The 18,594-nt window shown below is 39.5% G+C and overlaps 2 protein-coding genes across 2 annotated transcripts; one reads left to right on the forward strand and one right to left on the reverse strand.

Moving 5' to 3' along the window:
• Nucleotides 1-3,165: 3,165 nt before the first annotated feature.
• On the forward strand, nucleotides 3,166-14,160 carry LOC106804406. The gene is made up of 11 exons (XM_022827433.1): nucleotides 3,166-3,271; nucleotides 3,761-3,940; nucleotides 5,143-5,610; nucleotides 6,559-7,017; nucleotides 7,114-7,175; nucleotides 7,313-7,361; nucleotides 8,380-8,775; nucleotides 8,856-8,981; nucleotides 12,039-12,184; nucleotides 12,759-12,833; nucleotides 13,831-14,160. The coding sequence occupies exons 1-11, from the start codon at nucleotides 3,254-3,256 to the stop codon at nucleotides 13,988-13,990; spliced, it is 2,139 nt and encodes a 712-aa protein (XP_022683168.1). The 5' UTR covers nucleotides 3,166-3,253; the 3' UTR covers nucleotides 13,991-14,160.
• Nucleotides 14,161-15,943: 1,783 nt separating this feature from the next.
• Nucleotides 15,944-16,754, reverse strand: LOC101771530 (histone H3.3). The gene is made up of 4 exons (XM_004972840.2): nucleotides 16,692-16,754; nucleotides 16,498-16,577; nucleotides 16,288-16,378; nucleotides 15,944-16,158 (listed from the first exon to the last, which is right to left on the reverse strand). Exons 1-4 carry the CDS (start codon nucleotides 16,752-16,754, stop codon nucleotides 15,988-15,990), a joined length of 405 nt encoding a protein of 134 aa, XP_004972897.1. The 3' UTR covers nucleotides 15,944-15,987.
• Between the last annotated feature and the right edge of the window lie 1,840 nt (nucleotides 16,755-18,594).

An 18,594-nucleotide genomic window follows, 5' to 3' on the forward strand; every position in this document is an offset into this window, starting at 1 on the left:
AGACAGGTTTTTGTTTTTCAGAGAAACATACAAATTACCTTAAGTATAAGCATGTTTCAGATATTAGATGGTCTAGATTCATCCATTCATGGGTCAAATCCCGATCTTGAGAAGATCTCGTGCCGGCTTGTTGCATACATAGTATGCATTTGGATTAACACGGTGGTTGAGCTATTGGGACATAAAAGGTAGGAGGGAAAGGGGACAGAGCAGCAGCACCACCAACGCATCATGGTTCATGGACCAAGAGCCGTGCCGTGCTCTGGCTGTGCGGCTGCAGGCGACCGCGCGCAAGCAGGGGAGGGGAGGTCATGCCTGCAAATCGCACGACGCGGCGCTGCTACTGCTAGAGCGAACATAGTAAATACAAGAGGAGCCATCTTCTCGTTGCTCGCTCCTAGGAGAATCTGTTTTCCCAGGAGTATACCACTAACGCTGTAATAAACTGATCCTCCTTGCAATGTATTTCGTTTGTTAAAAATGTATATGTCAAACAGTCTCCATTGAATTGTAGCTGTCTCATCCCTCAGAATTTTTGGATTGTAGAAATGGAAGTCCAAAAAGAAGTTGACGCCCTGCGGAAGATATTGACTGATACAAGTGGGGAGCCAATCAAACTATCATATGCAACTATAGATTACCTTGTAGGAGGTTTCTCTGATGAAGACTGTGTGATTGGTCGTGGTGGATTTGGGGTGGTCTACATGGTACGATTTGCTCTTAAGTAACCCATTTATATATACTATCAGTTTTTCATATAGTTGCCCATGGAGAGACACGCTCAAGCCAATGATAAACAGAGTAATATGGTAAGCTGAACTGCAGGGAACTCTTTGGTATGCTGATTCTCCAATGAAGGTTGCTATCAAGAAGCTTAATTCGACATCGCCTAGTTTTGACGATGAACAATTTGTTAAGGAGGTTCGATGCTTGAAAATGGCAAAGCACAAAAATATAGTTCAATTTCTAGGTTATTGCGCAGATACAGCTAACGAAATAATGGAGCTCCCTGAAGGAAAACATGTTTTGGTAGAATCACTACGGCAACGGTTTCTCTGCTTCAAGTATGCACCTAATGGAAGCCTTGATGACCATTTTATTAACGAAGGTATAAAGGTTGCAAACTTTTGTTTTGTTTTGCTTTTTGGTTTGCGCTTGGATCATTGAACAAGAAGTGCTTTTTTTTAGATTGAACAAAAAGTGCTGGTTCATCTCGGTCATCATACATAGAAAATGTACGCGTCAGTTGGGGTGTTTGTTTCCTAGGTGTTTGATTCCTAAGGGCTAAACTTTAGCCCTTGTCGCATGGATACTAATTAGAAGTATTAAATATAGGCTAATTATAAAAGTAATTGCACATATGGATGCTAATTCGCGAGATGAATTTATTAAGCCTAATTAATTTATGATTTGACAATGTGGTGATACAGTAACCATTTGCTAATGATGGATTGATTAGGCTTAATAGATTCATCTCACGAATTAGTCCAGGACTTCTGCAATTAGTTTTATAATTAGCTCATATTTAGTCCTCCTAATTAGCATCCGAACATTCGATGTGACAAGGACTAAACTTTAGCTTAAGGATCTAAACACGCCCTAAGGCGAATTAACTTGTCATTAAATTAGTCACAAATGCATATGTCGGCGCCTTTGCACTTGTTTTACCAGTCCTGCTCCTGCTTGTGAACAACTTTCATCAATGGTAAAAACTAAAAGATCAAATATCAACATATATAATGCACCAATTCCATCTCCTCGCCCTCGAAATCACTCCATTTCCCCTGCCGCATCTCCACTGATACAGTACTTGGTCATCCTTGCCACTTGGTTCCTCTCCTCCCTCTTCATCGCCGGTGCCCATGTTTTTTTTTCCTAATCATCTGTGCACTGTTATGTGTTCTTTTATAAGTCAATTCCCTTAGTGCCATCAAAATTTATATGACCCTTACTGCAGTGCCATATAATTTTATGAATTCCTTCAGTGCTATTGATTTTAAGATTATCCTCTCACTGCTGTTCTGTCCATATTTCTATCCATACGGTGTTAGGTGTGGGCTGAAAAGAAAATTTTTACCTCGCCCGAGTGAGGTCCCACCTGTCGGTGCTCCTTTAAATCCACATAGAGATCGAGCGGTTGGCCCTGCTTGCTCCAGCCGCCATCGGATTGGTCTGAGGTGGCTGGACGAGTGGAGGAGAGGAGAAGAGAGGTTACCGGTAGGAGAGATTGAGAGGATCGGAGCACTGACAGGTGGGATCATAACTTAAGAGGGGTAAAACTATTTTTTTCCAACCACATGGATAGTATATATAATTATAGCGACCATTTATATACACAATTACTTTTGTTAGAGAATAACTTCCCACAGAGGCAAAAGCAAGAGGAGCTCTATCAAACTAGCATTTTCCCCATGTATTTTGTTTTGTTCTTCCAAGTCACGCCCACTCCAGCTACAGTAACTTTTTTTTGCATCACTCTCTTGTGTTATATTCTGCTATTGAGTCTCGCTTTGTGAATACTTAGAACTGCTTTGTGATGGTCCCATTCTTCGCACGCCCAATACTGACAAAACCGTTTTAATTCTTTTTTTGATTTCAAATCTCCTCTTCCGTCGTTCAGTTGTACATTTGAATTCAAATTAATGTTCACTTAGGACTGCTATTGTGTATGGTTTGCTAGTAAAACATTTAAGTTATCAAATTATCTAGTATTGTTTATGTTTGATATGGGTAAATTTAAGTAGAAATGTATTTAAAATTACCTTTTATGTCAAGGCTCATCTTCACTATCGATGTCATTTTAATTCTCTTCTGTTCACTTTTATAGAGAATTTTCATGCGATGGATTGGACTACACGCTATCGAATAATTAAAGGCATCTGTCAGGGTTTGCAATATCTTCACGAAAACCGTATTAATCATTTGGATCTTAAACCTGAAAATGTGCTGCTGGACATTGACATGGAGCCTAAAATTACAGACTTTGGTCTGTCAAGGTGCTTTGATGAAAAACAGAGTAGAATTCAAACTAAGAACATTTGTGGAACATTGTAAGCACTACCTGTTCAGAATTCAATGCATTTGTCTTGAAAACAAATCTTAAAAACATGCAATGTGCCAAGATGCTTCAACCTACCATATTGCCTGCAGGGGATATATTGCACCAGAAATTATAAATTGTGGAGACGTATCGTACAAGTCAGATATATACAGTCTGGGTGTCATAATATCAAAACTATCAACTGGATGTAGCATGCCTGGCGCTAACTATGTAAGGATAATAGACATAATCATGTCTTCCCATTTTATGTGCCAAATATTACAATTCTCATGCTTCCTTTACGCAGATGAATATTCTTAAAATTGTCTTTCTATTACTAATATTGTTAGCAAAATATGTTAAACTTGCATCCTTCCTGTTGTTTTGCAATATACTGTGTCTCCATCCCAAAAAGGATTGCACTTCTGGTTTTGTTCTAAGTCCATTTAACCAAGTTTATAAAAAACAATCAACACTTATGATACCAAATTTTCATTCATCATGAAATATATTTCATAATATTTGGTGTTACAAATGTTGATATTCTTCTCCATAGACTTGGTCCACCTAAAGGTGCAATCTTTTTCGAACAGAGGTAGTATAATACTACTATATTCATTATTATGATCTTTATCTTCACAGTGGAATAAATCACTAGATGTAGACTACCTGTAAATATGCTTGCGGTCATCTTTATTACTGTGTGCTTTGTCTTTGCAGTCAAGTATATCACATGAACACTGGCAACATATGATAAAACGTGTTGACGAATTAGCTAAAAGTTGTGGGGATGATGACCAACATAAAAGACCTAATATTAACGAGTTACTTTGTAAGCTGGATGAGATAGAATCCGAGATTGAAATGGTGATTCGAGTGAATGGAACTTCAATAGACCAGGTACGACCATTTTTCTTCCCTCATGGACCTTGCATAGGGACCTCCCTAGGTGGTGCATATTTCAGGCAATGAGATTATTGATTGTTTTAATGATTGCTTTAATCTTGATAGTTTTACTGATTGCTGTGCAATGAGATTCGGGTTGCCAGACGTATCTGGATATTCATATATACTCCATCCGTTCTAAATTGTAGGTTATTTTTGTTTTTCTAGGTTCATAGATATTATTATGCATCTAGATATAGTGTATGTCTAGATGTATAATAATATCTATGAAACTTAAAAAGCCAAAACGACCTATAATTTGGAACGGAGGGAGTACGTAATACCCCCGCCAAATATACAATTGGCCCGTGGTAGAATTAGGAAAGATTCTACCCGCGTGTGATGGGCAACTCGTCTCGACATAACGACCTCAGCACCCTCGCCATGTGTAACGATCAGAGTGGTTGAGTTTATTTTTTTATTCCCTTGCCTCGAAGTGTTTGGAGGTCAATTGATGCCTATGACAACTAGCAGTTGACATCCACAATGTGTAAAGTTCGGCCATGGTTCGATATTGAATTGCATTGGAGCTGCTATTACTGGCTGTGGTTCAAAACAGTGACAAAAACAAAATGCCATGCGCGGACCCAAGCAGTATATTGGCCGGGTCAGATGTGAGGTTATAAATGGCTTTTTGATTTGGAACTTTATACATTTTTCTGTCAAACCTGAACTCTTTTTTAATCCATTTTAACCACATTATTGTTGAGAATTAGTCCAACATAATAAGATCATGAGTACATATTGTGATTTTTCAAAAATAAACATTTTTAGTCTACTATAATTCAACATTTCCAAGTGACGTGAACCCACTACCTGCCCAAGGAATAACCCGCATTTCATCTTTTAGAGATACTCATGCATCCACGTAACTACGTGCATACAACGATAAATATTGTTATTTTTTATGTTATAGACTTTTTAACTAACGCATGGCCTGTAGAATTACCACACCATAATTTTAGTGTTAAGGTTTATTTTCCCGATCATATTTTTGTGACTCTAGGAACAATATATTTTACGGTTGTGGAGATATTAAATTTTACCATAAAAATTGTTTCCTCAGCAAAGCATTTTGTTTTTGTAGTTCAGTCAAGGCTGATAATTCAGGATGTACACATTTTTTGCAGGACCCCCAGATAATAAACCCAATAAGGGAGCCTCTTCATGTCCACCCCCGCAAACTCGTCTGGCCCTTGGCGGCAAACAATACCATGCCTTTCTCACTACATCTGACCAACAAGAGCACAGATGATCATTTTGCTTTTATGTTTCTGGATTTCGGCGGGGTTGCATCCTCCTGCTCCATCCTAGGTAACAAAGGAGTCATTCCACCCCAATCAACGTGGGGAATCGTCCTACACTTGCAACTACAAGCGGGGGAGCCGGCAGTATCGGAGAAGCAGGGTAAGGAAATGGTCATCGTGCGGAGCACCGTTGTGGAAAAGGGCTTCCATAGTAACGATATCACTGTGGACATGTTCAAGAGGCACCTTAGTGTGCACGATATCGAGTTGGAAGTTATTTTTGTGGAACCACCCCAATCACAACCCCTCCAACTATATGAGTTTGATCATAAGCTGCAGTTGGATGCAAACGAGGGAACAAGCCATGGAACCACACAGGTGAGTCTCTCTTTTTAATGCCTTTTGAGAACAGCGCTCTTGGAGTCGTGCTCCTATGTATTAAGGTTCATCAGGCATCAGCATCTAGTGCCGCCACCATAGCTTGCCTGACTAGCAAACTAGGTATGTATGTGTTGAAGGTGGTGCCGGCTGCCCTATGGAACGGCGGGGGGCGAGTGCATGAGGCAAAAAGGCCAAAAATATAATTGATGGCATACTCAGAAAATTTGTCAAATAACATTTTAGTTCCTCAAATATCCCTTCGGATCTATGGTTCCAATTAATTTATACTAGTGACCACTATCAAAGTTTGAAAGAAGCCTAACAACGCTTGCCGCGCGTTGTACTAAGTGCCCACTAAGGTACTAAAAAAAGCTCTATCTTGGATGATGTTGCAATTTCTTCAAAAAAAAGCAACTTTATTTAAGCTGCAAAATATGAAAAATCATGTCGGATTCTCATAAAATATTTTAGGAAAAAATTACGCATAAATTTCCTGGATTCGTGTTTTGTACATTAAAATGTTGGCAGCTTTGAAATTGATTTTTCTTTTTGTTTTCAGATCGGCACTTTTTGCATATGAAAACCTTTGAGCTTCTAATATGCACCCTATATTCTTATACCATCTCTATTCTTACGTATATGACATTTAGGACAAGTAAATTAGAACTCCAAAACGTCGTATATTTAAGAACGGAACAAGCACAAAGTTTGTCTCACTAACCCATTCAACAAAAAGGAACAAGTTTATATATCCAAATAAAACAAGTGGCATCTATCAATGAGTTTATTCAATCAAAGGTTGCGCAGCGTTTTTGTAATTTTTCACTGGTTCTTTTAAAGAAACTATATATCCAGGCGGGTCGAGTGGCCAGAATTAAACCATATTATTGCATTATTCTCTCACAGATATATGTTAAATAACAATATTGCGTGCTCCTATTTCAGACATGCCCTGATGAGTCCATTATGACTGAGCTGTTAGACATCTACCCGTTCGAGGTCGGATACCCGCCCAAACCAGAGAAGTACTGTACGCGCACAATACACCTAACCAATACGACGGAGGATACAGTTGAGTTTTGGATGGTGCCTTCTGCCAATGCCAGGTACTACGGATATGAGGGTGGCTATCAGGCTGGCTTTGTGCCGCCACAATCCACATATGCTGTCCGTTGGGTCTTGTGGAACGAAGTATCTGAGCCGACAATTACGGAGTCATTTCAAATCCTGATGGTAACTAGAGCCGACATGAGCCATCTCTCATCAGGAGTTATTCGCTATCCAGGGGACTTTCATGAACAAGTGTTCAACGCAGCCAGAGACAAGGGAGGCAAGGCGCACCGAGCCTGCTTATTTGTTGACAACAATAGTGCCCCGGACAAGAATTATCATAGATATGAACATGTGAGCACCACATATAAAAAGATATTTAATTCTGCTTGTGATTTTTTTTGCTATTACATCATTTTACATATCCATGTGTAATTGTTAAATCTTCAGGCCTTACTGACAAAATATTTCGGGGAAATTACATCCATGGACGTGCATCCTACAACGCCACTGTGAGTAAATATTTTGACTTTCTTAAATTAGTGCAGAATGGTTGCTGAGTTATATTATCCCTCAATATAAACGCTCTTATTTACCTGCAAAAAAAATATAAACTCTCTTCTTCTTCTTTTTTTGTTACATAACCTAGGGTTTTGACGGGCCATCAGAACTTTGTTTGCATTTGGAGAATTAAGAAGGTAACAAACATTTTCTAAATCGAAGTCCACCCACTGCTGGGGAAAGCGCCTTCAGTATCGGGTCCAAACCCTCCTTTAGTATCGGTTGTGCAACTGGTATTGCTAAGTCGGTACTAAAGGGGTCCTACCGGTTCAAATAATCGGTACTAATTTAGTACCGATTAGTCTCCCCAGCTAATACTAAATTCATTTTTCTTTCATGTTTCTTTTCTCATTTTCTTTTATGTTTCTTTATTCTATATTAGTATTTCGTATTTGTTTCATTTACGTATACTAGTATACTATTATTCTAACACATGCATATAAATGAAAAATTTCTCCATTGTCCCTTATTCTAAAAATCACAAATTACTCTAGCTCTAAAGTATAAAACTTAGTATACTAACCATGTATCAAGGAAAAATGAAGTTTCTAATGTTTAGAACACAAATCCCCACAAAATGGTTAAAAATCCGGCAACACCTCCCCTATTTCACCATGAATGGATGAAGCTCGAGCTGGAGGAAATGGCTTGGGCAGGAGGAAGAAGATGCCTGGTTTATAGGAGGGAAGTTAGTACCGGTTGGAGGCTTCAACCGGTACTAAAATATTGCACATTAGTACCGGTTGGAGCCTCCACCTAGTATTGTGGCTTAGGGGGGCTCCTGGGGAACTACCCGTTAGACCCGGTACTAATGCTCACATTAGTACCGGGTCAAAATCAACCCGGATTAAGCTTCAGGACGAATGCTGAGTTTTCTAGTAATGACCCTATACTTTCGGCAGTCTTTAATTTGTTGGGGAGTATTGGTCGGTGAATTGATACCACCAAATCGTTTGCACCTGTGTTTAAATTATATTATAGAACCCTCAGGTACTTGAAGATCATGTAGGGGGATTTAATAAATTTATCAATGTTTTATTGCACCTTCTTTGTTCATTCTTTTAAATGACCAATCGTTATACTACTACTATTTTTAAAGAATAAAACGAATACACTTTTGCGCACATTTAACCCATTAAGCTTGCTTTGCTTTAGCGGCAGAATCATGCTACGGAGCACGCTCGCGGTTTCAAGGATGCTATGGATTTTGTGGTTAAGTTCATCGCAAGAATGCAATGGGTTCTATCAGGGGATAAAACTGGGAAAGTTAACGTGTACACAACAGAGTTGAAATTACTCCATACATTCACTGCTCACAGTGATCGAGTGATATCAATTGCGGTTCACCCAAGTCATCCTTATGTGTTGACTTCATCTGATGACCTCCTGATCAAGCTATGGAACTGGGATAATGCCTGGACGTGCACTCGAGAATTCCAAGGGCACTTGAATCCTGCTACGCAAGTGGTCTTTAACCCGAATGACAATGCCGACAGTTTTGCTAGTTGTTCTCGTGCGTCGTACGACTGTGGCCGCCCTGGAAACGTTAAGGTTGGGCTCTCTTTTACCGCTTTATATTATCGTCGCTAATAGCAATTCCAAGCTGGATAACTCGTGTCTGAAATTTATAGATCTGGAGGATTGATTCCACCAATCCTGAAACTGACTTGTATGGCGGATTCAGAGCTATTGATTGGAGTGCACCAGTCAAAGATGGCCAGTATTTGGTTGCCGTTGTGGACCAGGGATATACAGAGGTATGGATTCACCATTTTTTCCCCCTCCATTGTTGATATGGTTACAACTACTCTCTGCACGGACTATTACTATCTCCCAATCTGTTTTATTTTTCATTTAGGAACGTGGAAAATACTTGAACGGCTTAACCACTAACATCACTTGAGCTTTCATTATATAGTCCAGGTTTATATGAGTCCTAGATAATTATTACAAAGTCGAGTCTGAATTACATAAGCTAAGGTGACCTATATATACTCGGACTACACAACATTCCATTTCTAGTTTATTACGACCCATACTCTAGCGTCCCCTATCAGTCGTAGCGGGAGTGAGGCATCTCGCGACAGCCCGGCTGGTGCCGCCGCCACAGCCACTCCCTGGTGTGCTGGCCACCCGCGGCTGACGGAGCGGGGAGCCCTCGCGAACTCGCCTATGGTTGCTTCCTACTCGGCTTCTCGCATCATCTTTCCTCAGGTTGCGCCGGGTGGAAGGAGGCAACAGGCAGGTGCCGCGTGCTCCCTATCACTACTACAAAAACAGTTTCCAGATGCGGTTGAAATAGTATTTGAAGGGGCGGGCGCGCCACCCGCTCCTAGCTTTCCTACAAATAGTTGTTTGCCTGCCTCTGTAAATGTACAATTTGCACAATGTAAGTGTACACAACAAGGAATTCACTAACTTTTGTAGGATGAATATGAATTCTTTGTAGGTGCACTAGTCATAATCCAATGAATCAAATACGGTCACAACTCCATTCTTTGCCTGTATCATAAAAGCAATCTAGTGACCCCTGCAAAAATATTATATAAGATTTTTTCAGGTACGAAGGAGCAAGTGTATATATTATAATAAATGGTCGGAATTTAGACTCACTGTAAGTTGTAGGTCGCCCATATGTAATGACTATCTTGGCACCTAAGCATCATATACGCTATGTGTCGGTGTTTAGACTCGGCAACCTACAAGGGTGGTGCCCAAGGTAGTGTTTGGGTTAATGGGGCTCGTCGAGATCAGAAACTCAATGGTAAATGCAAACACACGATCTAGATAGGTTTGGACCACTAGATTGCTTAATATCCTACGTCCTGGGTGATAGTTGGATTGAATTGCTTTGGAGGGAGGTCCCTGCCTCGCCTTATATAGTCGGGAGTAGGGTTACAGGTCAGTTGGTTACTAGAGAACTAGTCGGATACGACTAGAGGAACCCTACTCTATTACAATGAGTACTTTCCTAATCCTCGACTAGCTCCTGCCTTTCCATGTAGACTACGCCGTCATGTGCCATTGTCTTCATATCAGATGCGTCTCGGTGTCCAGCCCCATATTTGGAACTATCCAAACTTTCCGGTAGGTCCATAGATGTATGTACGACAGTACCCACCGATATGTTAGTGACTTTACCATATACAGTTCATCAAGGCTCTTTTATAATTTGTACTAGCAACGTTTTGGTCCACCACCTTCTATTCTTTGTTAGTTATCTTGTCTAGTTTGCTCCCCTCAAGAGTATCAATCTCAACCTTTGCTGGACATCACAATGTACTGCCACACACTTAAAATTCCTTTGCCATCAAATTTCCCTACTTGATCCCACATCCCTAACATTATCTTGATTTCGTGCTGCCTAGCATTATTGACCTTCTTATAAAACCACCAACTTGGCTCTAACACCACTTGTTACAATTTATTACCCTAATTATGCGCAGGAGCCCTTTAATCTTGAAAGGTCTTGTAAGTACGACATGAGCTGGCCCCTTATCAAGAACAATGCAGATGAATCTTGTAGAAATTCCTAGATGATAGCGTTGGAGCAACCACAACAAGAGAATATAGGATTTTAGTAAAACCGATCGCAAATTCTTTAAGCACGACTCCACAAGTGTCCAAGTGATTGTCGCTCTCCAACAACCCTATACTTAACCCTCTAGGACCCTATGATTCTTATCATGTACAAGAATCTATTGATGTAGAAGTATCTAGCCTATCTCTCTTGAGCATTTCTAATTATCTTTACAAGTCTTAGATGAGAACTTTGTGTTAGTTTTGTTTGCCCTTGGATTGATTGATTTCCTAGAGCCCCCACCTTCTTGTTTACATAGTCCCCTCCAAACCCACCAAACATAAAATTATGAGTCATGCTTCTAGTAGGATCCATCGCTAAGTCCTGGTAGAGCTATAAGTTCACTAGTAGAGAATTGGCTTTCCATGCGCCCCCTTTTGTCCCGGTTTAAAGTTGGCCCGGGACAAAAGGTTCACCAACCGGGACTAAAACTCGGTCACTGGTGGGGGGCTCACCAACCGGGACCTTTTATCCCGGTTGCAAAGACTAGTGGGAAAAAAAGACTCTGAGAGGCCTTTTATCCCGGTTTGAAACACCAACCGGGATAAAAGACCCCCCCCCCTTTTATCCCGGTTGGTAACACCAACCTGGGAGCTCGGGATTTTTTTTTTTGCAGCGCTAGCCATGGTGACCCGTTTTTTGTCCCGGTTGAGTGACCCGGGATAAAAGACCCCCCTTTTGTCCCGGTTGGTTTATCCCGGATGGATTTTCGGGATATTTGTACCCTACCAACCGGGACTAAAGCCCAATTCTCTACTAGTGGTTGTAATAGCACACCCTTTTGAGTCCTTGCCCCCAAGTAGGATTTGATGAGTCACCATATAACATACGGGAACACCTTAACCTCTAGGGTTTCCTGGACTTTTATTATATAGTTCAGGGTCATATAAGTCCTATATAATTACAAAGTACATTCTGAATTACATATGTTAAGATGATATACTCAGACTACAATATCCTAATTCTAGTGTGCTATAACTCATCCTCTAACAAGGGCATAGATATGGTCTCCTATTCAGATATTTTAACGTCAGTACCTTTTATGAGGGTTGTTGTTCATAATAAATCTGCTTCTATATATCATTGGCATTTGTCGAATCTAAATAAATTTGTGTATACAAATGACCAAACTTTTGGAAGTTGGAGTTCACGCAATCTAAAAGGAAAACCTATTTTCGAAATGGATATATATATATATATATATAGTATTATTCTTCTCTTTGGTTTGCGTCAGATTTGGGATATGGAGAAACAGAGACGGGTTCACGATATTATATGTAATGGCTTCCACACACAAGTGGCTTGTCACCCGACGCTTCCAATCATAGTTACGGGCGAGGAAAAGGGGGTTACTCGTATCATTAACCTCAATACGTTCAGGTAATGCTTCATACTATTTGTTTATTTATTACTACCCGCATCTTGCTGCAGTCCAGTTTTTGACACATAAGTTTGCGTCTCTTGTACACTTGCTTTCACCTTTTGGATCAAGGGATTTTAAGATGAATCCTTTGAGTTCGATTTTTTAGGTCAAATTTCAAATCTATGGCATCCTTTGAATTTATCCTACCTAGAAACCTATAGGATACCTAAATATATACATAGGAATTTTATCGGAAATTTAAAATGACGTCCAATCTCTATTAAATCTTTCTCTTCTTCCCAATTCTTATTTTTTCCTATGTTCCATCTAAACAACCAAATCCTCCTATTTTCTTCACAGTAGAATACAACTTCTTGCGCTTTCTGATCCTACCGAATCTCTATTTTCTTATGCATTCCAAAAGGTCCCTGTAACTATTGGCCTGTGAAACTCTTTAATCATTTTTGAATTAAACATAACAATGCTGGATCAATGGTATTTGACTTAATTTTGCTCTTCACAAAATTCCTGTTTAATGCATCTTTTCCTTAGTACATTGTGTTCAATGGAGTCGGTTTCCTTCTTTTATAGGGTGGAGTACATTATTCCAGCAGTTAATGACCCATTGATTGCTTTGGGATTCAGCGACATAGCAGGCTACAAAAGGTAAACAATATATAATCATGTTACTTTTAAAGTCCTATGAGCATGTTTACCTACGGCTGGACTGCGTGCTCGCTTTGGAATGGTTTGGGCAACTCCCATGCATGTCATGAGTACAAAATATTTGTATAAAAGATCAAGGGCTATATATACCGCGCTCCAACAGAAGTGGACAAAATGCAGAAAGAAACGTCCCTTACGTTTATAAACTATACTCCCTTCGATTTTAAGTATAGATTGTTCTAAGGTTGTCTTAAGTCATAACTTTTTAGTTTGACCACGAAAGTTAAAAAGTCTATAGATGTTATTTACAGTATAAGGTTGATACTAGTAGATGTATCATGCAAAGTAGCAGTCTTATACTCCCTCCGATCCGTATAAAAGTAAGTCCATTTATGACTACAGACATCTAGTCAGAAATACACTTATTTTTTATGGACGGAGCGATGCTGATACATAACTTATGCATATTTGAGACAACATATATATATAGATATATTGTTGGTCCAAATTTAGTTAGTCAATAAATAATATAAATACAGGACGTCTATAAATAATATAAATACAGGATGTTTAGGACAATCTAGTTAGTCATAACGTCATATAAGAAGCTCACCCCCATTTTAATAGGCTAGATTCTGATACGGATCAATACAACCCGTTGCAAACAGGACATAGAGTATTAATCTAAATTCAGGGGGCTTGTATTGTACATGCATGGTTCAATCGTACCAAGGTATTGCCGTTTGGGCATTCGTCGGTCGGCTTGCATCCGCCCTCGCCAGCGTTGCTCGCCAGTGCTCCTCGCTCCACACACTTCGCCTCTGCTGCTTGTCCGCTCTCTTCCCGCTGAGTATTATTCAAAGCTATATATACTTATTATATGTGCATGGAGGAGTAGTACCGTCTCTTTTTTCTTTTTGGAAACCAAATGCATAGTAGACTCTTCTTTTGCCGAACTTTAGTCTTCTAACAGTAACTATCTTAATTAATTTTGTAGCCTGATGATCGGACGTAAGAATATGGTGTCACACGTGGTAATTGATTTGGAAACAGTAGCAAGTCCACATAGGCCACGCTTCTGGCACGATAACAATGCCAAACAAGAAACTGAAAGGATGCACTCAAGTCATGCTTGTATGGAGGGGGCGAAGGATTGAATCCTAAAGCTTATTATAAAGATGCTGAAGTCCCTCGAATTCTGCACTATGAAGAAAATGTAGAATGTAAATACCTTATGGCTGGATTGCTGTTCAGATGTGTGAACGTCTATATGGTCTGCTTTGTGTCATCGATTAATTTTGTTTGATCCATATGTAATTCAGATGTGTGAGCATTGAACTATTGATTCAAATAATTAGCATTGATCATAGTTAATTTTGTTATTTACTGTACGTGACAGAACGTGCACATTGTTTTATTGGCATTTGGTGTTATGAATTGATCTTATATGACATGTAATTGAGATCATTATTATTATTGGATTTGATTATGATGCAATCAAATTTGTCTGGTTTCAGCACTTGGATGGCACTTATTGTTGTCCTGATTTTACAGTTCAAGCTTGAAAATTTGACTTCATATTTAGGATGTAAAACACTGTAGCTCCCTAGCTAGCTCGCCAAGAATTCACCGAAGGAACAAAATATCAACATACCAAAATCTGCAGAAACTTTTGTGTTTTGATTTACAGTGTTTTTTTTTAAATTGAGAAGGCCATGCATTCTACTCCCTCCTTCTCGAAATGTAGGTCGTTTGATTTTTCTTGTAGATATATAGATTTTACTATGCACCAAAATATAGGATTATGTCCAGATATATAGCAAAATCTATGTACCTAAAAAAGCCAAAACAACCTACATTTTGAAACGGAGGGAGTAGTTTAGCTATTGTTGAAACTTCAGAAATAACACCAACTCCGTAATAAACCTAGCTATACGGAATTGATACATAGGTCTGTTCTGCAGGAACTGATTATACTGTCTCGTATGTAGTCGTCAGCATCTTACTTCTAACTTGGTAGTCATGTTCTGTAGTTTGAAGCTCATTTGAAGCACTGGAAGAAATATTAGAAAAATATCAATTATATGTATTCATTTCCATGTTTTTTTATTCAAACGCATATATATATATAGCAGTCTTGCTTTATTATTAAAAATTTAAAGTCAGTGGTTGTGCTGCACAAATACGTGTTCACCACTGAGTCCTTGATATGCATTCTCACTCATTATCACTTTTATTTTATTGCTTTAGACTCTGCCCATATATGCCTCTTTTGTGTTAGTAGCCACTGACCAAATTTGCAAGAAAACTTTTTCAAGTCAAATATTTTTGGTATTATTTGGTTCAGGTAAGAGAAACCTGCAGGTATCAGGTGTGGGCATCACAGTTTGCACAGAGTATACAAAAATAAACTGCTGATGCCTGCACAAAACAATCTGAAGAATAAACTGTCTGAAGAACTGAAGTCCGGTCATCTATTTCATATATTTTTCCCAAAAAAATTACTACTCTATGTTTGTTTATATGTTGTTTCAGACAACTATTAGTGTTAAATATTCCAGAAACCACCGGCGTCAAATAACAAAAAATGGAGGTAGTACGTTGTACATTTCAACATTGATTGGTGGTTTCCCTTAATCTAACTGTGTGCCAGAATATCACCATGAACCATGAAGTTCACTAAGGTTAATGCAAAGGTTTGCCTAAATCGTGTGCAGATGCGCTGATGTATATTCCTTATCAGCAGATAGAACAGTTATCTTATTTTGACGCATTAAAAACTTTTAGCTTTTTTCGTTCTAAAAAATACTTTGTGGGGACTGAATAAAAAGCTGATCATTGATACAAGATTATTGGAAAGGTCACATTGTTTCTTGCATTGTATCACACAGCTTCCACATAATAAAAAAGCTAAACAGCCAGGAAAACAATCAGAAAATCGTAATTGATATCATTGCAGTCATGTAGAACTTAATTATTAGACAGATTCAGCAAAAGAAAGCCTAGGAAGGTACCTTCCACCAACATCAACTAATTATTTGACAGATAGTTGTAGTGTTTGGCACAAACTAATAAGGTAACAGTTCTTGACATAAAGGCAGCAGTTTGGAAATTATGCAGCAGGTTGTGGCCGGTAGCTCCCTTCTCAATACAGTCATGGTCTTTCACCACGGATCCTTGTAGCCAGATGAACATCTTTCGGCATGATCGTCACGCGCTTGGCATGGATGGCACATAGGTTGGTGTCCTCAAAGAGACCCACAAGATATGCTTCTGCCGCCTCTTGCAAAGCAAGCACTGCATGGCTCTGGAAACGCAAATCACTCTGCAAGAATAGTCATGAAGTGATAGAATATAAGAACAATGCGAAAAAAAAGTTGTTATTAGTATTTACATCCTACAAATGTTTCAGATAACAAGAAAAACATGTAGTGATTAAAGCAACGGTATATACTTTGTGAAGCTGGGCAATCTCCCTCACCAGCCTCTGGAAGGGCATCTTCCTAATGAGCAGCTCAGTGCCCTTTTGGTACTTGCGAATTTCACTGGAACATTAGAGAGGAAAATGGATCAATTGAAAATAACAGGAAATTAAATATAAAGATGAGATGAAATTCATACACAGTTATTTGCATGAAATACAATCATAGAAAGCTGCACATACCGAAGAGCTACAGTACCAGGGCGGTAACGGCGAGGCTTCTTAACCCCTCCGGTTACCGGTGCTGTCTTACGGGCAGCAGCCTATCGTCGCAAAACCATAATAGAAAACAATTGTTAACATGCAAATGCATTATTAAAGATTTAAAGGATAAGTAACATGCAAAATTTACATGCACATACAAACATCCTTGCAACTAGTTGCTTCCTAGGGGCTTTTCCTCCAGTTGAATTCCGAGCTGTCGTCTTAGTGCGAGCCATCTTACAAACAAAATGGTAAATCATGATCATCAGTATAGAAATACTCTTTTAGAAACAGAAAATAAATACTTGTGTAAACCAGTAATCTGCATCTAATTGATATGTGCACATGTTGTCTAACTAAATCGCGTAATAGGAAAATTTGAGAACATGTAAGAAAAATATGAATTGAAATGTGGGCATGTGGCTTACTCATTTGCAGATAATGACTACAGCGCAAATAAAAGACAAACAAAAGTGCTTAATGAGGACTAGGGCATTGCCACATCGGATGGGTACAAAGGATTTCAGAGGGGAGAATAAGCTACAATTTCATCACAGGGATGCAAAGAAAAAGGGCTTGCTTTAACACGGAGAAGGATAGAGTTGCTTCATATGAAAAGAAGTACAGTGAGTTCAGTGCATAATGGCGCCCTTATGAGACAACAGAACCCCAAACAAAGTCATGTAAAGAAAGTTATCAACTTGTACGAAATAAATCATGAATAAAGCCAGTCGAGAGTGGGGATTACTGTCTACCTTAACCATATTAAGATTTGCAATATAATCACACCCATAATTTCACAACATCAAAACCCTAACCATGTACACTTATAATTAAAACCTGCCAAAATGGCCAGCATGTACAGAATATAGGTCACCTGATCTGTTGGTACTGCACAAATTGAAGCACTAAGAAGAAAAGGTAAACATGAAGGAGATGGATCTATTTACCTCGCTTTCACAGATCGTGTGTGTAACCTTCACTTTGATGCCTCGTTGGTCTGCCGTGGTGCAATTTGGCCGTAGGGAGGGGCGCTATTTATAGGCGCCTACGCGAGAGGGCACAGCGGATTTAGGTCGGTTCCTGCATGATCGGACGGCTTTGATTGCGTTGTGCTGCGGATCATTGTAGGCGAATGCTGGATTCTTATTGGCCGGCGCCCCTGTGACGGGGATCGTTAAGGAATTAACCAGAGCATCATTTACAACGTATAGCCTTCCTTCCTTGAAGTTGGATCAAAAGTCTTTCCATCGCCACTGGAGCCATCGCCTGGTGCTAACGACTACAACGACAACCCTGCTGTCCCTCCAAAGCCGGAGAAAAGTGACTATATTCAAGGTGAAGCTTGGCATCTTGAAACGGTGGCCCGGGGGTTGAATTGGGACTTTTTCAAATTTCTAGAATAGTAAAAGCGAACCTTAACCTAGATTTCTAGTGCAACACTAATCTGCAAGGTTCAAACCTAGAAACTAAACACACTAGCAAACAAGGAACCTAGCAAGGAGAGCAACTATCATGATCATCATTTCCTAAGGCAAGATATAAGCAAAACAAGCACAACTTGAACAAGAGCAAAACAACAAGTAAATTGCAGGAAGTAAATGCTCAAAGGAAGTGCTCAAATGTAAAGAGATAGGATACAAGACAACCGAATTTTTTTCCCGTGGTATCGAGGAGTTGACGCTCCTCCCTAATCCACGTTGGAGCACCCACTAAGAGTTTTGCTCCCCCTCGAACCACCAAGATTTGAGTGCTCACTAAGAATGTTCGAACCACCAAGATTTGAGTGCTCACTAAGAATGTCCCTTCTCCATCTTCGGAACAGCGGACTTCAAACCGTTTACAAGATCAACCTCTTGGGGCTCCCACAATCTCCAAGAGCTCACCAAGAACCTCTGGATCACCAAGACTGTCCAGGTGATGACGTCAAACACCAAGAGTAATAAGCCTCAATGATTCAGTTGACCAGCACTAAGCTCCGCCACGAACTAGATGCTCACTTATCACTTTCAAACACTAAGAGAAGTCCTTAATCTTGCAAATCACAAATCACTTTTTTTTTGCTCTAGCATACTC

The sequence above is a fragment of the Setaria italica genome, chromosome VI, assembly GCF_000263155.2.
Source record: "Setaria italica strain Yugu1 chromosome VI, Setaria_italica_v2.0, whole genome shotgun sequence".
In the NCBI taxonomy this organism is placed as follows: domain Eukaryota; kingdom Viridiplantae; phylum Streptophyta; class Magnoliopsida; order Poales; family Poaceae; genus Setaria; species Setaria italica.